This window comes from Lactuca saligna, chromosome 2 (genome assembly GCF_052625555.1).
Source record: "Lactuca saligna cultivar CGN05327 chromosome 2, ASM5262555v1, whole genome shotgun sequence".
NCBI classification, from domain to species: Eukaryota; Viridiplantae; Streptophyta; class Magnoliopsida; order Asterales; family Asteraceae; genus Lactuca; species Lactuca saligna.
Window position 1 is genome coordinate 154,210,693 of NC_136418.1, and position 24,679 is coordinate 154,235,371.

General features: G+C 36.6%; 3 protein-coding genes across 3 annotated transcripts; all 3 read left to right on the top strand.

The window, feature by feature from the left end:
• The first annotated feature begins 2,564 nt into the window (after positions 1-2,564).
• On the top strand, positions 2,565-6,985 carry GMII (golgi alpha-mannosidase II). The gene is made up of 4 exons (XM_078980945.1): positions 2,565-3,367; positions 3,482-3,631; positions 3,794-3,826; positions 3,922-6,985. Exons 1-4 carry the CDS (start codon positions 2,759-2,761, stop codon positions 6,652-6,654), a joined length of 3,525 nt encoding a protein of 1,174 aa, XP_078837071.1. The 5' UTR covers positions 2,565-2,758; the 3' UTR covers positions 6,655-6,985.
• A 1,137-nt stretch (positions 6,986-8,122) lies between these two features.
• Positions 8,123-9,912, top strand: LOC145032210 (cyclin-B1-2-like). Its single transcript, XM_078980946.1, has 4 exons — positions 8,123-8,337; positions 8,421-8,521; positions 9,449-9,546; positions 9,633-9,912. The coding sequence occupies exons 1-4, from the start codon at positions 8,212-8,214 to the stop codon at positions 9,731-9,733; spliced, it is 426 nt and encodes a 141-aa protein (XP_078837072.1). The 5' UTR covers positions 8,123-8,211; the 3' UTR covers positions 9,734-9,912.
• Positions 9,913-22,299: 12,387 nt separating this feature from the next.
• LOC145032211 (UDP-glycosyltransferase 85C2-like) lies at positions 22,300-24,403 on the top strand. Its single transcript, XM_078980947.1, has 2 exons — positions 22,300-22,862; positions 23,333-24,403. The coding sequence occupies exons 1-2, from the start codon at positions 22,304-22,306 to the stop codon at positions 24,277-24,279; spliced, it is 1,506 nt and encodes a 501-aa protein (XP_078837073.1). The 5' UTR covers positions 22,300-22,303; the 3' UTR covers positions 24,280-24,403.
• Positions 24,404-24,679: the final 276 nt, after the last annotated feature.

A 24,679-nucleotide genomic window follows, 5' to 3' on the forward strand; every position in this document is an offset into this window, starting at 1 on the left:
ATAACCGAACAATTGCGTTGCTGCTACCGGGATCCTCACATTGAACATAACCAAATTATCCCTAATCAACAAGTAAGGAAATTTCCAAAATCCAAGGTCCAAATTCACATCCTATCCTTCCAATGGGTAAAAGACCATTTTACCCTTCCCTTATCTGACCCAACACCTCATGGCCCAAATCTTAAAAGATGCAAGGCTCAAAAGGTCCAAAATAAGCTTTCCAGGAGTACCCCCTGCGTACATGGTTGGTACGCCCCACGTACTGCACAATGATGCACAAGGTATAACCCGTTGAAGCCTACAGATGGGGATTTCATGCATTACGCTGAGCGTATGCATACGTACGTATCAATGTGCCAAAACTCAACTAAAGGAGCTTAACCCCTTAAGACCTCAATGTCCACACCTCATATCTACTTCTAGCTAAGGTGTTAATCTATAAAGTTGATAACTTTAAGCGATAACATGGCTCCATGAGGTCCAAATTCTAGATCTATCATTCTAATTTCATGAAATGGCCAACAACTCATTCATAGGCGAACTTCAACCCCAAAGATCCGAATTTTATCACTTAACAAGCTTTGAAATGACAAGATATGAAGTCTAAAGGTTTTAGAGTAACTTCTACTCATAAACTCAAACCATCAGACCAAAACATGCTTATTAAAACCCATAGTTAGATCTATACTAAAGAACCATAGAGTTTGAAGCTTTATACTTCCAGAAGATAGATGAAGATGCACAAAGTTGGATCCACAAGTTCCAAGTTAACCAACATTTCTCCAATGAGCCCATTCCTCTTAAATGTGTACCAAAAGCACTCAAAATCACTTAAAGCCCCAAGAATGCTCAAATGAAGGCTAGGGTTTCGATTTTAGGGTTAAGGTTGATGGAGGCTGAAGATAATAGGGTTTGGACATAAGTTAAGGCCTTTAAATAAGGTCCAAGATACTAAATTAGGGTTTGCACCTAACTGGAGTACGCCCTGTATACTCCTGGTACGCCCAACGTACTCCAAAAGCCATCCATGATCATCCACCCTAGTATTCCCCACGTACTCCCTGTACGCCCAACGTACTAGACTTAACCCTAACACCACCAAACTTCCGTAGGTTATAACTTCTTCGTTCTAAGTCCGATTTTGATGATCGTTATATCCACATAAAGGTAATGAGAAGCTCTACAAACCTATCAACTCTCCTTTGACTTAAAACTTCCATAACTTAAATCCAAAATTCATAAAAGCTCTGAACCATCACTTTATGGTTATACCCCTGGGCTCCAGAACACTGACCGAACTCTTGGACAACCTAATGTACATTATCCACATCCAAAGGGGGGTCTAAACCCCTTTTTCCCAAACGTCCAAAGCCTTATGATAACTGATCTTTTGGTGATGGCCCCAATTTAGGAAACGATTCAAAACAAGGCAAAGGTGAATAAATAGGGCGACCACTTTGATTTTGGATGAAGGTAGGTGATAAATGTGAGATTGAAGTTGTGTTTTAAGTATTTTTCTTGCTAGTTCTTGGAGTTTTTGGATTAGGAGGGGAAGCCATTTTCACAAATATGATGAATATTTGAGTGAAAAATGGAATATTGTAGTTGATATAAAATAAGGCATTAAATGATATTTATATATGTTAAAAAATTGGTAAAAAGTTGATTTTTTGTAAAGAAAAAATGATAACACTTAAAAAAAGTACATTTTTTTTTTAAATTTGAAAATTATCTGTGTTCTGAATCATTGGTAGAAACTCACCTAGTTTGGCCAGTGAACTCGGCATACCGAGTGGGTGGCGCAGTATGTACCGATAGGAGCATATCTAACAAGTAAGAAGGACCTACCTAAAATTTGAATTTCATTTATAATATAGATACCACAAAAATTAGGAACTATCTTAGAAAAAATAAATAACATACCTTTAGTTTTTTTTTTAAAATATCTTAAAACCATTTTAAAATGAGAAAAAAACAAGTGACATGGGATATTTGTGCTCTTAAATATATAAGGTTAAATATAATATATAGTTTTTATCAATCAATAATGCATTAATGCACTAATATTCTAATAATCAAATAGTTTTTCATTAAATCGTTCAGTTTTTTCAATCATATTTCAATCGATTTTTTAAAATTTTAATTGGTGGTGCCTGATCGTTTTTTTTTTTTTTTTTTTTTTTTTTCAGTTTTATTTTATTAAAACGTACACGACATGACTCGACCCCTCACAAGTGTTGTTGATTTTTTTTATTGGCTTCACTTAATTTGAGAATCACGTGGTATTTTGTTTTAGATTCGCCACTGTGTACGGAGGCCAACTCGGATGTGTCGAGAATTCGACTCCGTGTAGCCTTTTGGACTTACGGGCATAAATTCATCAACTTTTGTCTACTTTTTGGGAAAATACATGAAAGTATCTATTTTTATATTTTTCTCTGTTTATAATGTAGTCTTATTGTAATTGACAACCTTTTAGATAATCGAAAATCATCAAATATTCTAAGTACTTTAAGTATTACAATTTAGAATAACAAAATTACATTATGTGTAGCGATATTTTGTTACAACCTATGATTCAATTGATGATAAAACTGCGTAAGAGCAATTGACGAAGAAACGACGACTTCATGGCCTTTGCGTCCAGTAGTTGATGGCTAAACGAAAACCGATGTCTAAGACGGTCTTGTATTGACTCAAAGCCCCGACTGAGTGGACCGTCTCTTTCGGCTACTCCGCCGATCTCATCCTCCTCCTCATGGCCTTCTCCTCTTCTCACGCCGGCAACTCCAACGTCCGTCGTGGAATTGGCGGCGGTTGGACCCGCTCTCTCCTCCCATTCACATCATCAACCACCAAATCCGGTAAACACATTCGTAAATCTCGCAAACGCGCTGCCGTCAAAGACTTCTTATTCGCCAATTTCTTTACCATCGGACTCGCCGTATCTATCTTCTTCTTTTTTTTCGTTGTTTACCTTTACGGCGTTCCAAAACCTATCTCCTCGCAATTTCGTATCGGCAATTCGCGTGCCTTTAGGGTACGTAAGCCAGTTTATCGGAAATCTAAATCTTCTTCGTCCGGGCATGTATCGTCGAATCACTCTAATCTATCTTTAGGAGCTGCTTCTGTTGATTTGACCACCAAGGATTTGTATGATAAGATCGAATTCAAGGACGAAGATGGTGGACCCTGGACGCAGGGGTGGAGGGTTTCTTATAAAGGGGACGAATGGAACAACGAGAAATTGAAAGTATTTGTTGTACCCCATTCACATAATGATCCTGGTTGGAAGCTTACTGTTGATGAGTACTATGATCGCCAGTCTAGGCATATTCTCGACACAATTATCGAATCTCTTTCTAAGGTACGAACTAAATTTCACTGTTAACTTGTTGTTTCTATGTTCGATCTGCTAATTCTTGATCTATTTATGCGATGGAAACGTTTCGAATGGATGGATTTGCTGTGCTACTTTTAGGATGAACGGAGGAAGTTTATCTGGGAAGAGATGTCCTACCTAGAGAGATGGTGGAGGGATGCATCAGATGCTAAAAGAGAATCTTTGATCAAATTACTGCAAAATGGGCAATTAGAAATTGTTGGAGGAGGTTGGGTGATGAATGATGAGGTAATGTCGATTCAACAAGCTAAAAATCTGTTCACTCTCACTTGCTCCTATGGTTTTTTGCCTTCAAACATAAAGTAGCTAAATTTTGCCTTGATGAAAGACATGGCTACTTTCATTTTGCCTTTAGCCTTACTGAACTTCATTTTTGAATGACTCCTGCAGGCCAATTCACATTATTTTGCCATCATCGAACAGGTATCTTTTATCCCTGATTCATCTCAATATAGATTGTTTCCTGGTTAAAGCATCCATTCATGTTACATAATATCTTTTCATTTCAATTTTATCAGATGATGGAGGGAAACATGTGGTTAAATGAAACTGTTGGCATAATCCCAAAAAATGCATGGGCAATCGATCCATTCGGCTATTCATCCACCATGGCTTACCTTCTTCGGCGTATGGGCTTTGAAAACATGCTTATACAAAGAACTCATTATGAACTCAAAAAGGAACTGGCTTTACATAAAAATCTTGAATACATATGGAGACAGAATTGGGACACAGATGAAACAACCGATATTTTTGTCCACATGATGCCATTTTACTCCTATGATGTCCCACACACTTGTGGGCCCGAGCCCGCAATATGTTGCCAGTTTGACTTTGCAAGAATGCACGGGTTCATGTACGAGCGATGCCCCTGGGGGAAACATCCGGAAGAAACAACCCAAGAAAACATGAAGGAAAGAGCCCTTACACTTCTTGACCAATACAAGAAAAAGTCAACTCTCTACCGGACAAATACCCTTCTTGTCCCTCTTGGAGACGATTTCCGCTACATCAGCATCGATGAAGCAGAAGCCCAGTTTCGTAATTACCAAATGTTATTCGATTACATAAATTCAAACCCGGAGTTGAACACCGAGGCTAAATTCGGAACTTTAGACGATTACTTCCGGACTCTACGTGAAGAATCCGAAAGAATAAATTACTCACGACCCGGTGAAATCGGGTCGGGTCAGATCTCCGGGTTTCCTTCTTTATCGGGTGATTTCTTTACTTATGCTGATAGACAACAAGATTATTGGTCTGGGTATTATGTTTCACGCCCTTTTTTTAAAGCGGTTGATCGTGTTCTTGAACAAACCTTACGTGCCACTGAAATGACTATGGTGTTTCTACTAGGGTATTGTCAAAGGGCTCAATGTGAAAAATTACCTACTGGTTTTACCCATAAGTTAACAGCAGCAAGAAGAAACTTAGCTTTATTTCAACATCATGATGGGGTCACTGGAACTGCTAAAGATCATGTGGTTCAAGATTATGGTATGCGAATGCATACTTCTTTACAAGATCTTCAAATCTTCATGTCCAAAGCTATTGAGGTTCTTTTAGGGATCCATCATGATAAAAACGATCAAAACCCGTCTCGGTTCGAGCCCGCTTTGATCCGGTCCAAATACGATGCCCAATCGGTGCACCGACCGGTTAGTGCTAATCAAGGAACCGTGCAAACCGTGGTCCTTTTCAATCCGATTGAACAAACGAGAAACGAGGTTGTTATGTTTGTTGTTGAAAGACCCGATGTGACTATTTTGGACTCAAATTGGACGTGTGTGAAAAGTCAAATATCTCCTGAATTGCAGCATAATAAAGTCAAAATGTTTACTGGAAGACATAGAGTGTTTTGGAGAGCTTCGATTCCTGCCATGGGGTTACAAACGTATTACATCGCGAATGGTTTTGTCGGATGCGAGAAGGCCAAACCCGCAAAATTAAAAATTTCTTCAATTTCCGACACTACCCCTTGTCTTGCGCCTTATACTTGCTCAAAGGTGGAGGGCGATTCGGTCCAGATTCGAAACCGGCATCGATCTCTTACGTTTAATTCCAATTTTGGCTTGTTACAGAAAGTAACCGAAATGAAAGGCGCACAGAATGTTGTTAACGAAGAGTTGGCGATGTACACGAGCCCCGAGAGTGGGGCCTACCTTTTCAAACCGAACGGTGACGCCTCGCCGATTACGGAGTCCGGGGGCGAAATGGTAATTTCCGAGGGGTTTCTGGTTCAAGAAGTGTTTTCGCATCCGAAAACATCATGGACGAAATCGCCCGTGTCCCATAGCACCCGGATTTATAACTGTGAGGGGTCCGTTCAGGAACATTTGATAGAAAAAGAATACCATGTGGAGCTTCTCGGGGGTGAATTTAATGATAAAGAATTGGTTGTTAGATACAAAACAGAAATCGATAACAAAAGAATCTTTTATTCGGATTTAAACGGATTTCAAATGAGCCGTAGAGAAACATATGACAAGATTCCTATACAAGGAAATTACTACCCAATGCCCTCGCTTGCTTTCATGCAATCCGAAGGGCAGCGATTCTCCGTGCACACGAGGCAGTCATTGGGTGTGGCAAGCCCCAAAAACGGACGGTTCGAGATCATGTTAGATCGACGGTTGTTACGCGATGATGGGCGTGGACTCGGTCAAGGAGTCACCGATAACCATCCGATGAATATAATTTTCCATCTCACTTTCGAATCCAACGTTTCTGTAACACCCGATCTTATTCCAAATGCGGGTCCCGTAAGTCCGTCTCTTTTCTCACACCGTGTTGGGGCCCACTTGAACTACCCGTTGCACGCGTTCATTGCGAAGAAAGCGGAAGAAATATCGGTTCAACCTCCCCCGAGGTCTTTCTCGCCTTTGACGGCTCAGTTCCCATGTGATTTGCATGTTGTGAGTTTTAAGGTTCCACGGCCGTTAAAGTATACTCAGCAGCAGGTTCTAGAAGAACCTAGAACTGTTTTGATTTTGCAGAGGAGACATTGGGATTCATCGTATTGTTGGAAAGGGAGGTCGGATTGTTCCAGAGTGGATGATGAGATGGCAAATTTGAATCTGTTGAACATGTTTCAGGGTCTTGATGTGTTGAATGTGAAAGGTACTTCTTTGAATCTTTTGCATGATGATACGGAGATGCTTGGGTATGGTGAACAGCTGACAGATGGGCGGGTCGTCATCTCGCCCATGGAGCTCCAGGCTTATAAGTTTGATTTACGACCTCATCAGTGACCTCTTAGTTACCACTTAACTATATAATATTATGGCTTTGATCTTTGATCTTTGATGAGGCGAGACAAAAGCACAAAAGTACCCTCAAGGGTATTATTTTTTGGTGACAGTTACTAGACAATTTTAAATTGTCCAAGAAATGAAGCATTCGGGGTTGTTTCATAGTTTGAAGTTGTAGGTCGAAGAGACGATAGTGTTGTAGCAGCTTGGTTCTTTGTTTTATCTCTTTGCTTTTTTGTTTTTTTTTAATGTATTTAGGAGAACGATTGGTGTTGTTTTGTACACTTATTAACATATGACATGATAAAATCAATAATAGAAGGATTGTTTAGATGGTCCTTTGTTTGTTTGTTTGATTCGATTTAGTTATATGGTTAACCTAGGGGTGGTAGATATGGCCATCGTGTCGTGTTTTTATTTGACACGACACGATAGGGTTTTATGTAACACGACACGATGTTGTATATTTTTTTTAACTAATATGAATACGAATCAATTAAAAAGCAACAAACAAGACATGACACGACAAAGATAACATAATGTAACAATTAGTTTATTTAATTAATAATAATCACACATAACACGAAAAATAAATGCTAAATCGTGTCAATTTCGTGTCAAATTTTAAACACGATACGACATTGTGTTTTTTTACAGTTGACACAAATACAACACAAACATGAATTCTAATTTCAGTTTCGTCTCAATTTCGTTTCGTGTTGTAGGTCTATATTAACCAAATGCCGGACCTGATCACTAAATAATGATTTGGCTACTAAAAGTTATATATATATTTTTTATTTATTTATAAGTAATTGGTCAGATCATAATATAGGCTCTTTTAAAAATCAACTCGGAAACTGCAAGGGGCTGTTTGATATGCCTCTTAATGAGTTTAATTAGAGGTTGAGTTTTATTCGGTCCAATTCATATTGTTTTATACCACAATTAGAAACCTTTGATATACCTTATATCGGATCTAATTAGAGGTTGAATCTTACTTAATTATTCTTTAACTCAATCTGACCCAACTAACAGTCCTTAAGTAAATATGCTCTTTATGGGGAATGGTTTATAAAAAACCATTTCTTTTCAAACTATTGATGCAAAGCTCCATTTTATTATTTTGTTGCTCCATCATCATATATTATTTAATCATTTAATTTTCTTATAACTTAAAAGTCATTAACTCTATGTTAATTGTAATGAAAGACGAATCCATCATTTTTTAAGACTAGAAACTATATAATTGTGATAAAGTTGGTATTAAGAACTATGATAGCTTGATAAGTTAATGGCGTATGTAAATTCAGGTGCATTGTACACATCAGTATTCCACTGCTATTACATTATTGGGTTACATTACCTGGGCCTTGGACTTATTATGCCGAACCGAAAGAATAAAATTCCATTATGTTAATGGGCTTTATCGTTAAAGGCCCAATGTATTTATACTCACCCCTGAGTTTCTTGAGTGCAAAGTTTTCTTTTGGGTATTTACAGGGTTCATCGTTCTCCTTTGAAACGAAGAAGGAACAAAGGAAAAAATCAATAACCATGGAATCATCTAAGAGAATCGAACACGAGATTGGAGGTCTAAAGAATGATGCACTTCGATTTGGACTTCAAGGTGTCAAGAGTGACATCGTCGGATCCCATCCCCTCGAATCCGCCTTTCAATCGGTACATAGTCTTCATCTTGCTAGACTGTACATAATGCTATTAGGAGAAGATCTCTAATGCTTATTTTATTTTCCATTTCTTAGGCAATCGTGAGAGAAGAGGATATGAAGAGGAAAATGCTTGCAAACACCTACGGCTCCGCTTTTCCGTTAAAGCAGGAGTTCGATCGAAAAATCCTTTCTAGGTATTCACTGGTTTATTTTCAAATTTCTTTTCCTATAGCGATCTATACCAACATGCTGCTCGTGATATCTGATGCACTCTCGTCAGCTGAAATTTGAAGAAAACTAGGGTTTTACTTACTGTGGATTTTTTAGTCCGTTAGAGACCCTTAAATTAATGAATCGAGATAAATGTAAGAGGCTTAGCTCAGTGCTTTGAGCACTTGAATTCACGTTCTAACCTGTACTCATCTGTAACGATGAAGAGAATAAACTAGCCATCCCTTTTTCATCTACCTGATGCTCATACCTAGCCTGGAAGATAACTTCAAATGGCCAATATAGCAAAAAAGTTGGTTATTTTGTGTCTTGATTTTTTGGCATAGCGATATTCATAATGTTATGATGGATCTTGGTCATTCAAGGTAACTAAGGCACATGCCAAAGTTTGTTGCAGCTAGATCTTTGACCAGACAATGGATTAACCAATAATTCTGTCCAAATTGGAACTTATTTTGACCTGTTATCTTTTTAGCCTGTAAAATACATAATGTTTTTTCTTTTTCTCTTAGAAAAAGTTGGAAAATCAAGTCATCAAACCCATGGCCATTTCCTTCTTTCATTTTACAACCATCGATTCCTTGAACTTTTCTCAAAGAACCAGAGAATTAATAACATAAACAAATAGATGTGAACATAAAAGAAAATGTAGGTTGAAAAAATTTGTCATGGCATAGCTTTCGTCTTTTTGATGCTGGTTTTGGTTCTGGTCTGTAGATTTCTGATATTTTTATTTTCTTTTATTTAAGTTTCATACTTTGTTCCCTTATTGTTTGCTGGACTGACTTTTGTGGAATCTTTTTTTTTAATGATTTGAGTGTGTGTTTGCAAGAAGTATATATGTTTTTCATGAAATATTACTTTTTTCTTATAGTGTTTTGTGGTTCCAGATTTCAAAGGCCTCCTGGACTTATACCATCCTCCATGCTTGGATTAGAGTCAATTACAGGAACTTTGGAAGATTTTGGTGTTGAAGATTACCTCCAAGGTAACTAACTAACTACTTGATTTACTGATTTGAGTAATTTTGCTGTGAAAATGGTATTAAGGTTTGTGTTGATGATTTTTGTAAAGGTGTTCATGATACTGAGACAATGCGGGTCCCGGACATGCATCATGGAATGGAAGTTCGTGTTGGGATCTCAAAGGGACCAGTTCATCCCAGTTTCATGTGAGGGGAGGTGTACTACTTTCTTTACTTGAGAGTATCTATATAATTTTCAGATGTTGTGTTGCAGACATTTGTGGTTTGACTTTAAATATCAACTTAAATTTGCATATTTTCGTTTCTTTAGATGTATTTGAACATGTTTTTACTTGCTTATTATTATTGTCATGTGTTTTCTTTTGCAAATTAGTAGTATTACATGCAAGATAGAATCTGGGTGTGGGTGGATATGGGTTTATTTATATAGGCGACTTGGGTTGTGATTATTTACAACATTTGATGTTGCTAATTTTTGAGAATTTGAAGATATCGTGTCTAACAAGTCGTGATTTATAAGACTTGTAATGTTTAGAGTTCGAAATTTTGTTGGCAACTGACGTGGGATACTAAGGAAATTGTCAAGACTGAAATGTACTTTTTAATTTTCTTTTTTAATATGCCGTTGTATTCTATCTTTTTTTTTTTTTTTCTAGTTATTGAATTGAACTTTTAAAATTATTTTATACATAACTGTACTTTGAAAAATATACATATTATAGCAATAAGAGCATCCACAATGCATTGTTTAAAATGTATTAAACTCAGGACATCCAAAATAAGGTGAGTTAAATCAGAGTGACGTATCATTTTGTTTAAAATTTGATATTATATTGTCTAAAGTATAAAATACCTAAAAATGCATCATTAAGAATTACGATCCTAAAAGAAATGATATTGGAAATTATATTTGGGCGGTGGAGTGGTAGGTATTTTCTTAGGGTAACTGATGTTGATGTTTTCTTTAGATGATAAAACTTTTTGTGTTATAGTGTTATGGAATAATGAAGTGATAGGTTCAACCAACTTTTCAAAATATGACCATGAAGTATGAACACCCAAAATATTAATTGTCACAAAAATATATACCGGTTCGTTTCATTTCTGGAACTAAATGGCAATTCATAATGGTTAGTCGCCATTTAAATCTTACTTTTATGTCATTTAAGTTCGGGTATTTTCCTGAATCAAACCACTATTGTACTCTATACTTTTGTTCAATATTCATTTCTTACTTTTGGTATTTTTGGTATTTGTTACTTTCGGTTCAGTTCTGCTACTGATCTCACCTCTAGTCGAAGCTGCTTCAACAGCCCGTAAGAAAGTTGTTGCCAAGAGGCTTCTATTGACTTTTCAAAATTGCTTCCAAAAACGGTTATAATTTCCATATAAGGCTAAATGGTATCATACAAACAACACCCGTGGTAAGTTGAGGTGGATGCCTCTACCGGCAGTGAACACCAACCTATGGTACTGAATTTACCAACGTTATATTAATGCTGATAGAAACCCACCAATCACTTTACTGATGGTGATGAGGGATGATGTGCATGATAAGCTTGTACAACAAACGTCACATTAAATATGTCACATGGATTTTGTTTTTTTTAATTAAAAAAAGTTGGTAGGTGTCACACCCTCGAACCACGACGACAGAAATGTCCGGGGACGGATGACGTCATCGTATGGTATCATAACAGTTGAATATAAATGAATCATAGCGATCCAAACATCATACATTAAGAATACAAGTTTACATTGTTTTTTTACACACTGTGTTTGTTCAAAAATAAACATCAAATAACTGAAATGTAGAAATCCAAGATTTTGCAACTCCTGTTCTCAAAAGATTTGGATACCTGTTTCCTGGTTCCCTAAGTATACAAGTGATTTTGAAAAGTGTTAACAGTTAAGTTGGTGAGTTTATAAGTATTTTTGAATGAAAAGGGTTTGTAATCATTTTGCTTAAAATGGTTTTGTATACTTCAAGAAAAACCGACATTTTCTATAAAAATAGGTTCTACGTCTTATATCCAAGACTAAAAATGTAGGTAACTCTTTTGTATCTTTTCCTTGTAAATATGATAATGTATGTTTTCCAGAAAATCCAATATTTTCTTATATGTGAATTGTAGTCTTAAACCCTAAGACCAGAAATGTAAACAATAGCGTACTGAAAGGTAGTATGGAGTTATATATATATATATATATATATATATATATATATATATATATATATATATATAACTCATGAAGTGAAAGTTTCCCGTAAACCAAGTAGTATTGTTAATCTCTATGTGAGTTATTATAATCATGCTTAATATGACCGATATGCCTAAACGACATTCTTCAGGCGTTGGAATTGGTATCTGTCACCCTAGACTTGTCGGTCTAACTATAGCGAACATCTGAAGTGTGGGGTTGTCAATCCCGTATAGATCTATACACAACTATCTCGCTCTCCCTCTAGAAGACTCTGGTTATAATGCAGGACTTAAAATGTACGCTAGGTAGGTACGGTGAAGAGAATGTCTCACTAGAGCATTAACAGATTTACGTGAACTACGACTCTTTTTTTCTTGTATAATGAAATAATTATACTATTGAAAAATTATGAAAGTGTGGTTTTGTGTCTCCCAAACTATACCATTTATAGTTTATCTTGTATGTATTGTTGAGTCTATTTATATAAACTTTGTATAAATATCAAGTTGTAGTCCTGTCTTGTGTGGATATATGTTACCAAAACATAATATTTTGGGGTTGAACCCACCAAAACCGTAAATAACTAAAATATAACCATTTTTATTTTGCCAGAAAAACTATTTTTAGTTAAAATTACCAAAAACCTTGTTGTTTCACATCTCATATTTTTCCCATTGATATTTGTATCATATAATGAGTGATGTGTTTATCAACTTGCATATTAAACATTTTATGTCACAATTTTTTTTGTGTAAAAGTGGTGATAGCTACATCTCATGAAAATATTATTTCTTATTCAAATAATAAGGATGAAACATGCAAATATCCATAAGACAAACTATTTTTGACTTATACCCCCCCCCCCCCCAAGCATGAAAAACTCAAAAAATTGGGGTATGAAGCTCACCTTGAGTTGATTTTGTGGATGATTTGAAGGAAGAAGACAAGGATTTTGAGCCTAGCTCCTTTAGTAAAGTTGGTGAGCTTCTTGGAGGTGTGATTATCCTAAGAATTTAACACAAGATAAGGTGTGTAAAAGGGATGAATCTATCATAAAGACGTGTATAATCATTAGATGAACAACAATCACTTACCAAAAACCTCTAAAACCTACTTGAAAATGAAGATCTTGGAGAAATTTGAGGTTGTTCTAGAGAAAGTTTTGAAGAAAAGTGAAGGTGGTGAGAGGAAAAGGCCCTCTCGGCCGCAAGTGAGGGAAAAAGGTGAGGCTTTTCTTGATACATGTTGGTTACTTATGTGTCTTGTATGGAGACATGGTGTATATTGGTATGTATGGTATGGAAGTTCGGTGGTCAAAGAGAGGTAAAAAGGAGATGTCACTCATAAAGTCAATACCTTGGGTGTTACACCCAAACCGAATTCACTTAGTTAAGGGGGAGTTTTCGGTTTTTTCTTTGCATGGGGGAGGGATTTTCGGTTTCTATGCCTTGCATGGGAGGGTTTTCGGCCTTATTGGGCTTATTTATGGAGTTTTCGGCATAGGTGTCACCAACTAAAGGGTTTTTGGTTCTAGAGTGGTCCTAACTTAGTGATTTCAGTCTTGGGGTGTGCCCATGAAGGTGTTTTTGGTCCTTTGTAATAGAAATCACAAGGATTGTGGTCGTACAAATCAAAAGTTCTAAGTCAGGGCACAAATACATGCTTTCATGTTAACACCATTTGATTCTTGTTTGATTTGCATTAGCTCTTCAAGAGCTATTTCAACATGGATTTTCAAGTGTATGTTATCTTAAATCATACAATGGTGTCCTCCTAGCTTTCAATAAATATTATTACATCAAAGTTACATAGTGAATTTATTTGCACATGGTTACATTGTAGGCTTTACTCGACCTAAGCTTGCTAGTTGTCACATCATCCCCCCGTTAGAGGGAATTTCGTCTTGAAATTAGTTTAGAGTAGGCACTCAAGTTATAGGGAAGAGATGTGGATACTTCTGCTTCATTTGATCTTCGCGTTCCCAGGTGAACTTAGGTCCTCGTTTGGCGCTCCATCGGACCTTTACAATGGGAATGCGACTTTGCTTTGCCCTCTTGACTTCTCTATCCATTACCTCTACACGTTCCTCGATGAAGTGGAGGTTCTCGTTTATTTCAATCTCGTTAAGTGAGACTACTAGGGTCTCATCAGGAAAGCATTTCTTTAGGTTGGACACATGGAAGACAGGATGTACATTGCTGAGCTCTTGTGGTAACTGTAGCTTGTAAGCCACTAGAACGATATTGGCAAGGATCTCGAACGGTCTGATGTACCTTGTATTCAGTTTCCCACGCTTTCCAAAGTGTATCATCCCTTTCTAAGGAGAGACCTTCAACAACACGTGGTCGCCGACTTGAAATTCCAAGGGCTTTCTTCGTTTATCCGTGTAGTTCTTTTGTCGGTCTCTGGACGCCTTTAGTCGTTCCCTAATTTGGACGATCTTCTCAGTTGTCTCCAGGATGATTTCGGGGCCGGTGAGAGTGTTGCCAGGTACTTGCCCTTTTTCTAGCTGTGTGTCTCCCACCTCAGCCCAACACATAGGAGACCGACATTTGCGTCCATATAGAGCCTCAAATGGAGCGACCTTGATGCTAGTGTGATAACTGTTATTGTATGAGAACTCAATGAGTGGAAAATGGGTATCCCAAGCCTTGCCAAAGTCTATCACACAAGCTCTTAACATATCCTCTAATGTCTAGATATTCCTCTCACTTTGCCCGTCTGTTTGAGGATGGTAAGTTGTACTCATATCGAGCTTGGTTCCCAAGGACTTCTGAAGTGACTGCTAAAACCGTGAGGTAAATCTACTATCTCTGTCGCAGATAAATAGATATTGGCACGCCGTGTAATCTCACGATTTCTTTTATGTATGTCATGGTTAGCTTTTCTATTTTGTCAGTCTCCTTTATTGGCATAAAGTAGACGGATTTGGTTAACCTGTCAACAATCACCCAAATGGTTTCAAGTCCACCCGTTGTCTTGGGAAACTTGGTTATGAAGTCCATGGTTATTCGCTCCCACTTCCACTCGGGTATGTCTGGTTGTTATAGTAGACCCGAGGGCTTCTAGTACTCTACCTTGACCTTGGCACAAGTCAGACACTTGCTTATGTAGGTAGCGATTTCGGCTTTCATGTTTAGCCACCAATAAAGTTTCATGAGATCTAGGTACATTTTGTCCAAACCTTGATGGATGGAGTCCTTTGTTTTGTGGGCTTCGTTCATGACAACGTCTCTGTACGCACCGAACTTTGGTGTCCAGATTTGATCCATGAGGTAGTAGGCTCCATTGTATTTGACTGTAAGGTTCTTATCCATCGCTCACAAGGCTTCGTTGGCGATATTCTCTGGTTTAAAGGCTTCCAGCTGAGCCTCTTTGATTTGCGAAGACATGTGGGAATGGATGGTCATTGTTAGTGATTTTACTCGGCAAACCAAGTGTTCTTTTCGGCTAAGAGCATCTGCTACCACTTTGGCTTTGCCCGGATGGTATTGGATCTAGCACCCGTAGTCGTTCAGTATTTCTACCCATCATCGCTGCCTCATGTTGATCTCTTTCTCGTTTAGAATGTCCTGGAGGATTTTGTGATCCATGAAAATGGTGCACTTTGTACCTTAAAGGTAGTGCCTCCAAATCTTTAGTGAAAACATGATTGCTCCCAACTCAAGGTCATGTGTGGTGTAGTTCAGCTCATGGGTCTTTAGTTGTCTTGACGCGTAGACTATGACCTTACATCGCTGCATGAGTACTCAACCTAATCCTTGGTTAGATGCATCACAATACACCATGAAGTCTTCTATCTCTTTCGGGAGAGACAGGACTTGGGCGCTGCATATAGCTTGTTTCATGGTTTGGAAAGAAGTCTCCTGTTTCCTCTCCCAGATGAAGGTTACACCATTCCGTGTTAGGGCGGTGAGAGGCTTAGCGATTTTGGAGAAATTATGTATGAACCTCTTGTAGGAAATCCACTCTGCGGATCCAGAATTTGGCAGGGTGCACGTGTATTCCCTCTTCGCTGACCATGTGCCCTAGGAAATCCACTCTGCGGATCCAGAATTTTCATTTGGAGAACTTAACACACAGCTTCTCTACCCTTAATGTTTCCAAGACTTGTCACAGGTGTTGTCTGTGCTCTTCTTCACTTCATGAGTAGACTAGTATGTCATCGATGAATACTATCATGAATTGGTCTGGATAAGGTCGGCACACCCGGTTCATCAAGTCCATGAATGATGCAAGCACATATGTTAGACCGAAGGGCATTACTACGAATTCATAATGACCGTAGCGAGTTCGGAATGCGGTTTTGGGGATATCTTCCTCCCGGACCTATAGTTGGTGTTACCCGGATCTTAGATCTATATTTGAAAAGTAACTTGACCCTTGTAGCTGGTCGAATAGGTCATCAATCCGGGGAAGAGGGTATCAGTTTTTTACGGTGAGTTTGTTCAGGTCTCGGTAATCGATGCACATGTGGAACGATCCGTCCTTCTTCTTTACGAATAAGACCGGAGCTCCCTAGGGTGAGAAGTTTGGCCTTATGAACCCCTTGTTTAGTAATTCACTTAGTTGGCTAGAAAGTTCTTGCATCTCCACTGGAGCTAGTCTGTATGGTGACTTGGCGATTGGGGTTGCTCCAGGTATCAAGTCGTTCTAAATTCGACTTGTCTTTCGGGGGTACTCCCGGGAGGTCTTCGGGAAATACGTCGGGGAAGTTACATACCTCCGGGATGTCCTTAATGTTCCTTTCTTCCTTCTTCTTATCGACGATGTGGGCTAAGAAGGCTTGATTCTTCTTATGCAAACACTTATGTGCCTTGATACATGAGATGATGTAGAGGTTTGTGCCTTGTTCACATATTGGATAAATAAAATAATACAAATGAGAATTTAAATCGTGGAAATTGACTTGGGAGGGTAATTAACTCTTATCCGTGTTCACATATTGGCAACTTCTTCTTTTTTGTTCCTAAAAAAGCAACTAACTTGTTTTACCTGTTTAAATTACATAAATATTACCGGCTAATACATGTTTCAACTGATGTAGCTAAATCAAGGCTTGGGTGGCATACACAAGATAATATGTGGCATAGTACACATCACCTCATTATATGAACAGTGTTATATGGTTTGTTTGTACGTTAAAGCCCTAGATCGAAAATATCGACAATGGCTTCTTCTTCTGCTCCATCTGCCTCTTCCAAACACAATGTCGAAATGCAAGCTGATCATCCATGTAAGTGCAACATGCCATTGCGTGTGAAGATTTCAAGAACACCCGACAATTCCGGAAAAAAAAAATTCGAGTTTGTCAAAAGTCTTTGGTAAATATGTTTTTTAATCATCCCTAACTAAATCTTCTTCTTCATCTTCTCTTTAATTGAACTTTTTTATCCTTTCCTTAAGAGTGCAAAACTCCAAAATTTAATTTCTGGGAATAGCTGTAAGAGGATGAGTATGAAGTAGAGAAGAATAGTGATTTGGGATAAATCTACAACCTAACATTGAAGCTTGGAAATTTGGAAAACAAAATTAGTATATGCAAGAAAAAGTTGGAAAATAGAAGAATTGTGATTTGGTTTTCAGACAAGAACTGGACAAAGTCAAGTGGAAGTTGTTTACTCATAAAGTTGCTTTATGTTATTTTTCTTGTATGTTAAAGATGTAGTTTGTAAAGTTTGATGTGTTCTTTGTATCCTGTTTGATGTATTTTGACTGAATCATGTACTTCATGAAGTTTTGTATGCAATGAAAGTTGAACGTATTATGACTAAATCATGTGTTTAAGTTAAATACAAGGAACAAAAAATGGCATTATAAAGACAAGGAACACAAATGGCATTATAAACATCACAAATGACATTACCAAAATGTATACAAACATCCAAGTAAACATGTACTTAAATAAAGATGTTAAACATCACAAAAGCCATTACAACACACATGCTAAAGCACCTTATAATACAAAAGATTCCCAAAATACATCAGAAAACATGCATTACAAAAGATTCCCAAAATACAAGACCCAATATGTTAAAGTATCGAACATTCCAAAAGATGTGTCAAGTTTGTCCCATTGTGCCAAAAGCTATTACAAGACCTAAGATTCCACAACATGCATACCAAAACTTGTGCAAAAATATAAACAAGACATTAAATTCAAATTTCTAGTGGGTGTTCATTACTTCTTCCCTCTTTCCTCCCTATGTTATTCCCTAGCATAATCTTTGTAATTCTTTCTGAAGCTTTTCTTGTCCTCTTCCTAACTTGAATTTCTGCATTGTCTTGAATTTCTTGTTCCACATTATCTTGAACTTGTTCTTAAATGTTAACTTGAATTTCATGTTCCACTTCATCTTGAATCTCTTCTTCGATGTTATCTTGAACTAATGGAACTTCAATGTTAGCATCCATTTCGGGCACTTCAATGTTAGCTGCCACATCAACTTCAGGAACTTCAATGTTAGCATCCACATCAACTTCAGGAACTTCAATGTTAACCTCCATTTTAGGTACCAAACCACTTAGAGCTTCCACTTCAATGTTAGCCTCCACACTACTTTCATATTCAAAGTCACTATCACTTTCACTTTCAAACATAATTGCATGTTCCACTTCCAATTCAGCTTCAAGGTCTACTTTAACATCAACTTTTCCTGTAAGAGGGAAAAAGTTCAGAAATGGAACACAAGTGTAATATATTAGATAAGTTAACACCATACCTTGTTTCTTAGGTTTCTTTTTTTTTAAGGACATGTTGATCTTTTATGACCTCTTTCCCTAAAAATGGTACATCTCACGACCATTCCCTTTTTTGAGACGATATGCCTTATTCTCTTAACTTCTCTGTCAACCTAATCCCTTTTCTTTTTCATTATTGGTCTTCTAGGTAGCCTTCTTTTTTTAGGGGGCAATGGTTTGGTGTAATCCACTTCAGGCCACATAGCACTACAATTTAGTGGCCTAATGTTATACCTATAACAACTTGCATACATTGATGTAGTAAACCATTCTGATACATAGTCCTCAGGGTCCCTATTGAGGCTTGAAATGGCAGCATATCCATGCACACAAGGATACCCTGCTTACTGTCATGCCCTGCATCCATGTTGTCTGGTATTAAGGTCTACAACATATCCATCAGTCCCTACCCTCACCTCAAATTGCATATAACCAGAAGGTACCACTTGCCAAAACCTATCCATAATCATATACAAATTAGAAAATATTAAAAATGTCTAACATATAAGCAACTAGGTATAAGACCTATGTATTACATGGGCTCATTTAAAAAAAAAGTAAGAAAATTCTAAACATTTGAAAAAGTTTGAATTTATAAGAAAATTTAGAAAAATAATGAATTGAAAAAATTAATGTGTTTTTTTTTCTCTTTTAAATCTAAACAAATAATTTAAATAAATAAACAAAGAAAACTAATGAAGTTTTAATTTAGAAATGTTGAAAGTAGAAGGAAAGTCAATTATTAAAATTGATATCTATTTATTATTACATTTATTGCAATTATTATATTTAAATAATATGTGGAATTTAATAAAATGGAAAAAACCACAAAATGCCATGTGGAAAAAATTTAATTGAAAATAACTACAAAATGACATGTGGCCAAATCAATAAGAGTGTGACATGTGGCAAAAAAGTTCTTTATTTATTAGGGAGGATAACAATTTACCTTTGTTATTCTTGAGCTTGTTCACCTTCAACATTATGGAATGACATATGTTTACATCCCAAGATTGACCCTTGGTCTTGTAGATACACAACCTTTCCATTACATAAATCTGGATTTCTTCTAACATGGTAATGAGTGGTTTCTTCCTAGCAACTTCAATCACCGAGTTAAAACTTCCAGAAACGCCATTTTCATATGCATCACAACTCATGTCAACCTGAAAAAATGCTTTACACCAGGTTTTAGGGTCCCTTTCCATCAAAATTTCATAAGCTAGTGGTTCCAGCTTCTTGATTTCATTCATATGGTACTCAAATTTTTATGGAATTGTAGATCTAGCAGCTCTCCAAAACAACTTCCTAAATATTTTCCCCTTAAATATTTTCTGGAAATTAGCATAGATGTGCCTAGCACATTGCCTATGCTCTGCATCTGGAACCCTTTCCTTCACAGCTTCAATTAATCCCTATAATCAATACATACAAAGCATAAGCTAAAACATATTAAGTATGGAAAATAACAATAAGTGAAGTTTGAACATTACTTTGTGTTGGTCTGATATTATGGTTAGTCCATGACCAACTCCCATTCCAATGTCATCAATCAGAAGATCAAGAAACCACTTCCATGTTTCTTTATTTTCCACTGTAACCAGATCCCATGCGATATGATATATGTGGTTGTTTGCATCCCTCCCAATGGCTACAAGCAACTGACCTCTGTATATGCACGTTAAGAAACAACTATCTACTCCAATTACCCTCCTACATCCCTCTATCCACCCATCCTTCAAACCCTTTAAACACATTTAAAACTTTTAGAAGTATGTTTCTCCATCATGCATCACATCCACCTATATCTTTAACTGTTGATCCAGGATTTGTCCTTTTTAGCTCTTCTCCATAGCTCCATGTTTTGGCATAATGCTCTATTAAAGTACCTTCTATCTGCTGAAATGCATATTTCCTAGCATTTCTGAATTGTCCGACACTTGCTATCAACTTAAACCTTTTACTGACCTTAGCTTTCAATTTCCTAATGCTTATCTTTGGTTTCTGTAATATCTCATTCATGAAATGAGTTCCAATCCATTTATAGCTTACAATGGACCCAAATTTGAATACTCTTGAACAACTATGCATATCAATTAAGGACTTAATCTAAAAAGGCCTATTATTCTTCATCCAGGTTGCCCACAACCTAAAAGGAAAACTCTTATTCTTCTTATGTTTAGAACATTTTGCCAACAACTTTTGATGATCCTTTTTTTCATACCATAAATCATACCTATTCTTGACGACATAGTTAGTTAGACATAGCTTCAATTCAAGAGGGTTGGAAAACTTCATACCTAAAACTGGGACCATTTTATCCCATTCTTGATTCTTATCAAAGACAGGGAAAACAACCTTATCATTTTTATCATTGACTTCATCATCATCATCATTTACTTCTTCTTGATTACTATTAAGAATGGGTTTACCACACAACTTGTTTAAAATTCATCATCAACTGTTTTGTCAAAAGTATGCACCTCTTCATCAGGTTCGTGCTCACATTCCATTATATCTGAAATATGTGAGTCTATATCATCATCTTCTATCAACTCAGACACTTCATCACCTGTTAACATCTCCTTATCGGCTCAATCAAGAATAGGTTCGTTTTGGTGGTCAATGTAGACATTCATTCTTAGCTCGTTCTTAGCCATGTAACCATCATCAATAAACTCAAAATAATCAGCATCATTGTCGATTATTCTAATACCCTCTGCCAATCTTTCATGAGTACTACAATAGTACAAATTATCACAACTTCATCTTGTCACCTTTTAAACCCACAACATAAATTATCTATAGTTCATGCCACCAAAATCCACATCATAAACTGACATTCTCATAGGACCTAAGTACACTAACGGGTTTGGTGCAAACATTTCGTTGTAGTGAAAATTTACAGTGACATACGTACCGTTAGGTGATTCCATTGTAGTGTCTATACAGTTGACGCTTTCAACTCCCAACTTCATTGTTCCTCCTACTGCTTCGATCGAGTGATTTCTGAGAAAAAATAATTAATTAGGAACGATTTGGGAGTATTTGTCAAAACCCTAATTAAATGAAGTCGATTCACCCTGATTAAATGATGTCGAATCCGGGCAAAGGGTGTAATAGACACGTCATATCCCACACAATTTCTTTTAATGAGTTAATTTGATTTATCGGTTAAAACATATATTAATCGGTAATATTAGTGTAATTTAAATAGATAAAACAATTTGGTTGATTTTATATATTCAAAAAAAAAAAAGTTGTCAATATGTGAACAATAATAAGAGGTAGTTACCCTTTTAAATCATTTTCCCTTTCAATTGCATTCCAAAGAAAATCCATGAAATCAGCATGTCTTTGAAAAGAAACAAAGTTAGAAATTAGTGAATAATAGAAATCAAATGTAAGAAAGATTAGATGCTATAAATGAATATTTAAAAACGTATATAAAAACATCATGATATTAGACTTTATTTGTAGAGCATTATACATTACAATAATAACTATTATTGTTATTATTATAAATTTTGCTATTGATTATTTTTAATTTTATCTAATATTCAACTTTCCAATAAATGTTCAACGTATGGAAAGTAAATATTTTATGAAACCCAATAAAAAAATGTTCAATTATTGGGTCATGCCGTCATGGTTTTGTAAATCTATTGCATGGTGATGCGGATCGTCCTTTTTTCTTTTTTTCTTTTTTTTTGTGTTTTTTTGTTTTATTCAACAAATATAAACATGGTCAACATTGTGTCACACAAGCGGATGCTCTAATCATATACTCATCTCTGTATATAATAAGCCTCAAATGACCTTTTTATATAACCCACAACTTTCACACCCACACACACATACGAAAATGGAAACAGGATTCGAGAAATTTGAAAGCAAGCCACATGTGGCGTTGATACCATTTCCAGCACAAAGCCACATCAAGTGTATGCTGAAACTAGCAAGGTTACTACACCACAAGGGCCTGCAAATAACCTTCGTCAACACTGTGTATAACCACAACCGATTCCTCAAGTCCGGAGGACCCGACTGTCTCGAGGGTGCACCAGGGTTCCAGTTCGAAACCATTCCCGATGGTCTTCTTTATGATCACAGCAACGTCGATGCAACTCAAGACATGAGTCAACTCTGCAACTCTCTTCGAACCAACTGCTTATCTCCCTTTCTTGACCTTGTCGCCAGGCTAGAGAACCCAGTTACCTGTATTATAGGTGATGGGTTCATGCCTTTCACTGTTGAGGCTGCTGAGAAGCTTAGAGTACCAATCTTTCATTTCTGGACTGTTGCTGCGAGTGCTTTCATGGGGTTTTACCAAGGTCCACATCTTGTTGAAAATGAAGTTATCCCACTTAAAGGTTTGTTTCTTTACTCTCTCTCTATGACTCTATTTCCCAAGAAAATTTCTTTTTCGATATGATGCTGTCTGGAAATTAAATGTCGAACGAAAACAATAATATTTTAAATTTGTGTTTCAAATTTAATATTTTCTTTTATACTTTTATGCGTTTGGATCCATTAATATAATAGTATAACTGTTAATATATATCAAACATAAAACATAGAGCAATGATACATTTTAAATAAAATATGTCATTGTAATGGTCTTGGTAAAACTTGTAAGACTTAGATCTATGTGAATAATCAAAGATAAATTTAAAAACTTGAATTATAGTATTAATATATCTATACAATTTTGTTGAATACTCATTTTGTTGAGATCGAGTACGGTAATATAATATAACCATGAAATAATCTGGATCCTTTTTTTCTTTTTGAAAAAATATTATTGTTCATTATCATTATTACTCATTTGCTCTTATTTTAGATGAAAGTTGCTACACCGATGGGTATCTCGACACAGTAACAGATTGGATTCCAGGAATGGAAGCTTTCACTTTGAAGGATCTTCCTGGTTATGTTCGAACCATAGACCCAAATGACGCAGGCTATAATTATGTTTTGGAGTCTGTCAAGGCAACTAGGAAGGTTTCACGTATAATCCTCCATACATTCGATGAATTAGAGTCCACTGTCATCCAAGCCCTAAAACCCATGTATCCATACGTCTACACAATCGGACCATTGCAGTTACATCTAAATCAGATAACCAATTCGGAAGAAACAAACAAGTTGGATATCAATGGCTCCAGTCTATGGAAGGAAGAAACCGAATGCCTGGAATGGTTGCAGTTGAAGGAACCAAATTCTGTGGTTTACGTCAATTTTGGAAGCATAACAGTCATGTCTTTACAAGAGTTGCTAGAGTTTGGTTGGGGACTTGCGAATAGCAATTATTCTTTTCTTTGGATCATCAGGCCTGATTTGGTTATTGGGGAGTCTGCTATCTTGCCTCAAGAATTCAAAGAGGTGATTAAAAAGAGAGGTTTTATAGCAAGTTGGTGTTCACAGGAAAAGGTGTTGAACCACCCTTCGGTTGGTGGGTTTTTGACTCATTGTGGTTGGGGTTCGACCATTGAGAGCTTATCAGCTGGGGTTCCCATGATATGTTGGCCTTTTTATGCAGATCAATTCACTAACAGTAGGCAAATGTGCAAGGAATGGGACCTTGGCATTGAGATTGGGAGTAATGTGAATAGGGATGAAGTCGAGAAGCGTGTGAGGGAATTGATGGGAGGAGTTGAGGGTAAACGAGTGAGGAACAAGGCTGAGGAATGGAAGAGAATTGCAGAGATTGCAACAAGTCCAAAGGGCTCATCTTCTTTGAATGTTGAGAAACTTGCCACTGACATTAATATGTTTTCAAGAAACTAGTTATGGTTTCATATGTTTTTGGTGGTTTTAAGTGGTTTGGTTTTCAGTTTTTTGCTTATCCCTAGTTACTAGATCCTAAAAATTAATAAATGGAGCCTATATTCTAGGTCTAGAATTAGATACCCATTCTCAATGTTCATATGTATATAAATGTTATGTTATGATAAGATATTCAAAAAAAAAAAAAAAAAAAAAAAAAGTCGGGGATAGCAAAACACTTCCTTTATTGATTTAATCTAGCTCAAACATAACCACAACACAAAAAATTAACTAAGTTAATGTTATATTGTAGCTTTCTTGTACTTTTGATAGTAGTCTATGCTAAACATTAAAGAGTGACAAAAAGCACGCCCCAAAACAGGTACATAAGATGGGTTTTTGAGCACCACAAAGACTACAG

What these genes read in the sequence shown, in the direction of transcription:
- GMII (XM_078980945.1), top strand. Translation starts at nt 2,759, where the DNA reads ATGGCCTTCTCCTCTTCTCACGCCGGCAACTCCAACGTCCGTCGTGGA. An exon ending in GTTGGGTGATGAATGATGAG is followed by an intron (nt 3,632 to 3,793) that starts GTAATGTCGATT and finishes TGACTCCTGCAG; the next exon opens with GCCAATTCACATTATTTTGC. An exon ending in ATTTTGCCATCATCGAACAG is followed by an intron (nt 3,827 to 3,921) that starts GTATCTTTTATC and finishes CAATTTTATCAG; the next exon opens with ATGATGGAGGGAAACATGTG.
- LOC145032210 (XM_078980946.1), top strand. Translation starts at nt 8,212, where the DNA reads ATGGAATCATCTAAGAGAATCGAACACGAGATTGGAGGTCTAAAGAAT. An exon ending in TCGAATCCGCCTTTCAATCG is followed by an intron (nt 8,338 to 8,420) that starts GTACATAGTCTT and finishes TCCATTTCTTAG; the next exon opens with GCAATCGTGAGAGAAGAGGA. An exon ending in TGTTGAAGATTACCTCCAAG is followed by an intron (nt 9,547 to 9,632) that starts GTAACTAACTAA and finishes ATTTTTGTAAAG; the next exon opens with GTGTTCATGATACTGAGACA.
- LOC145032211 (XM_078980947.1), top strand. Translation starts at nt 22,304, where the DNA reads ATGACCTTTTTATATAACCCACAACTTTCACACCCACACACACATACG. An exon ending in TGAAGTTATCCCACTTAAAG is followed by an intron (nt 22,863 to 23,332) that starts GTTTGTTTCTTT and finishes CTCTTATTTTAG; the next exon opens with ATGAAAGTTGCTACACCGAT.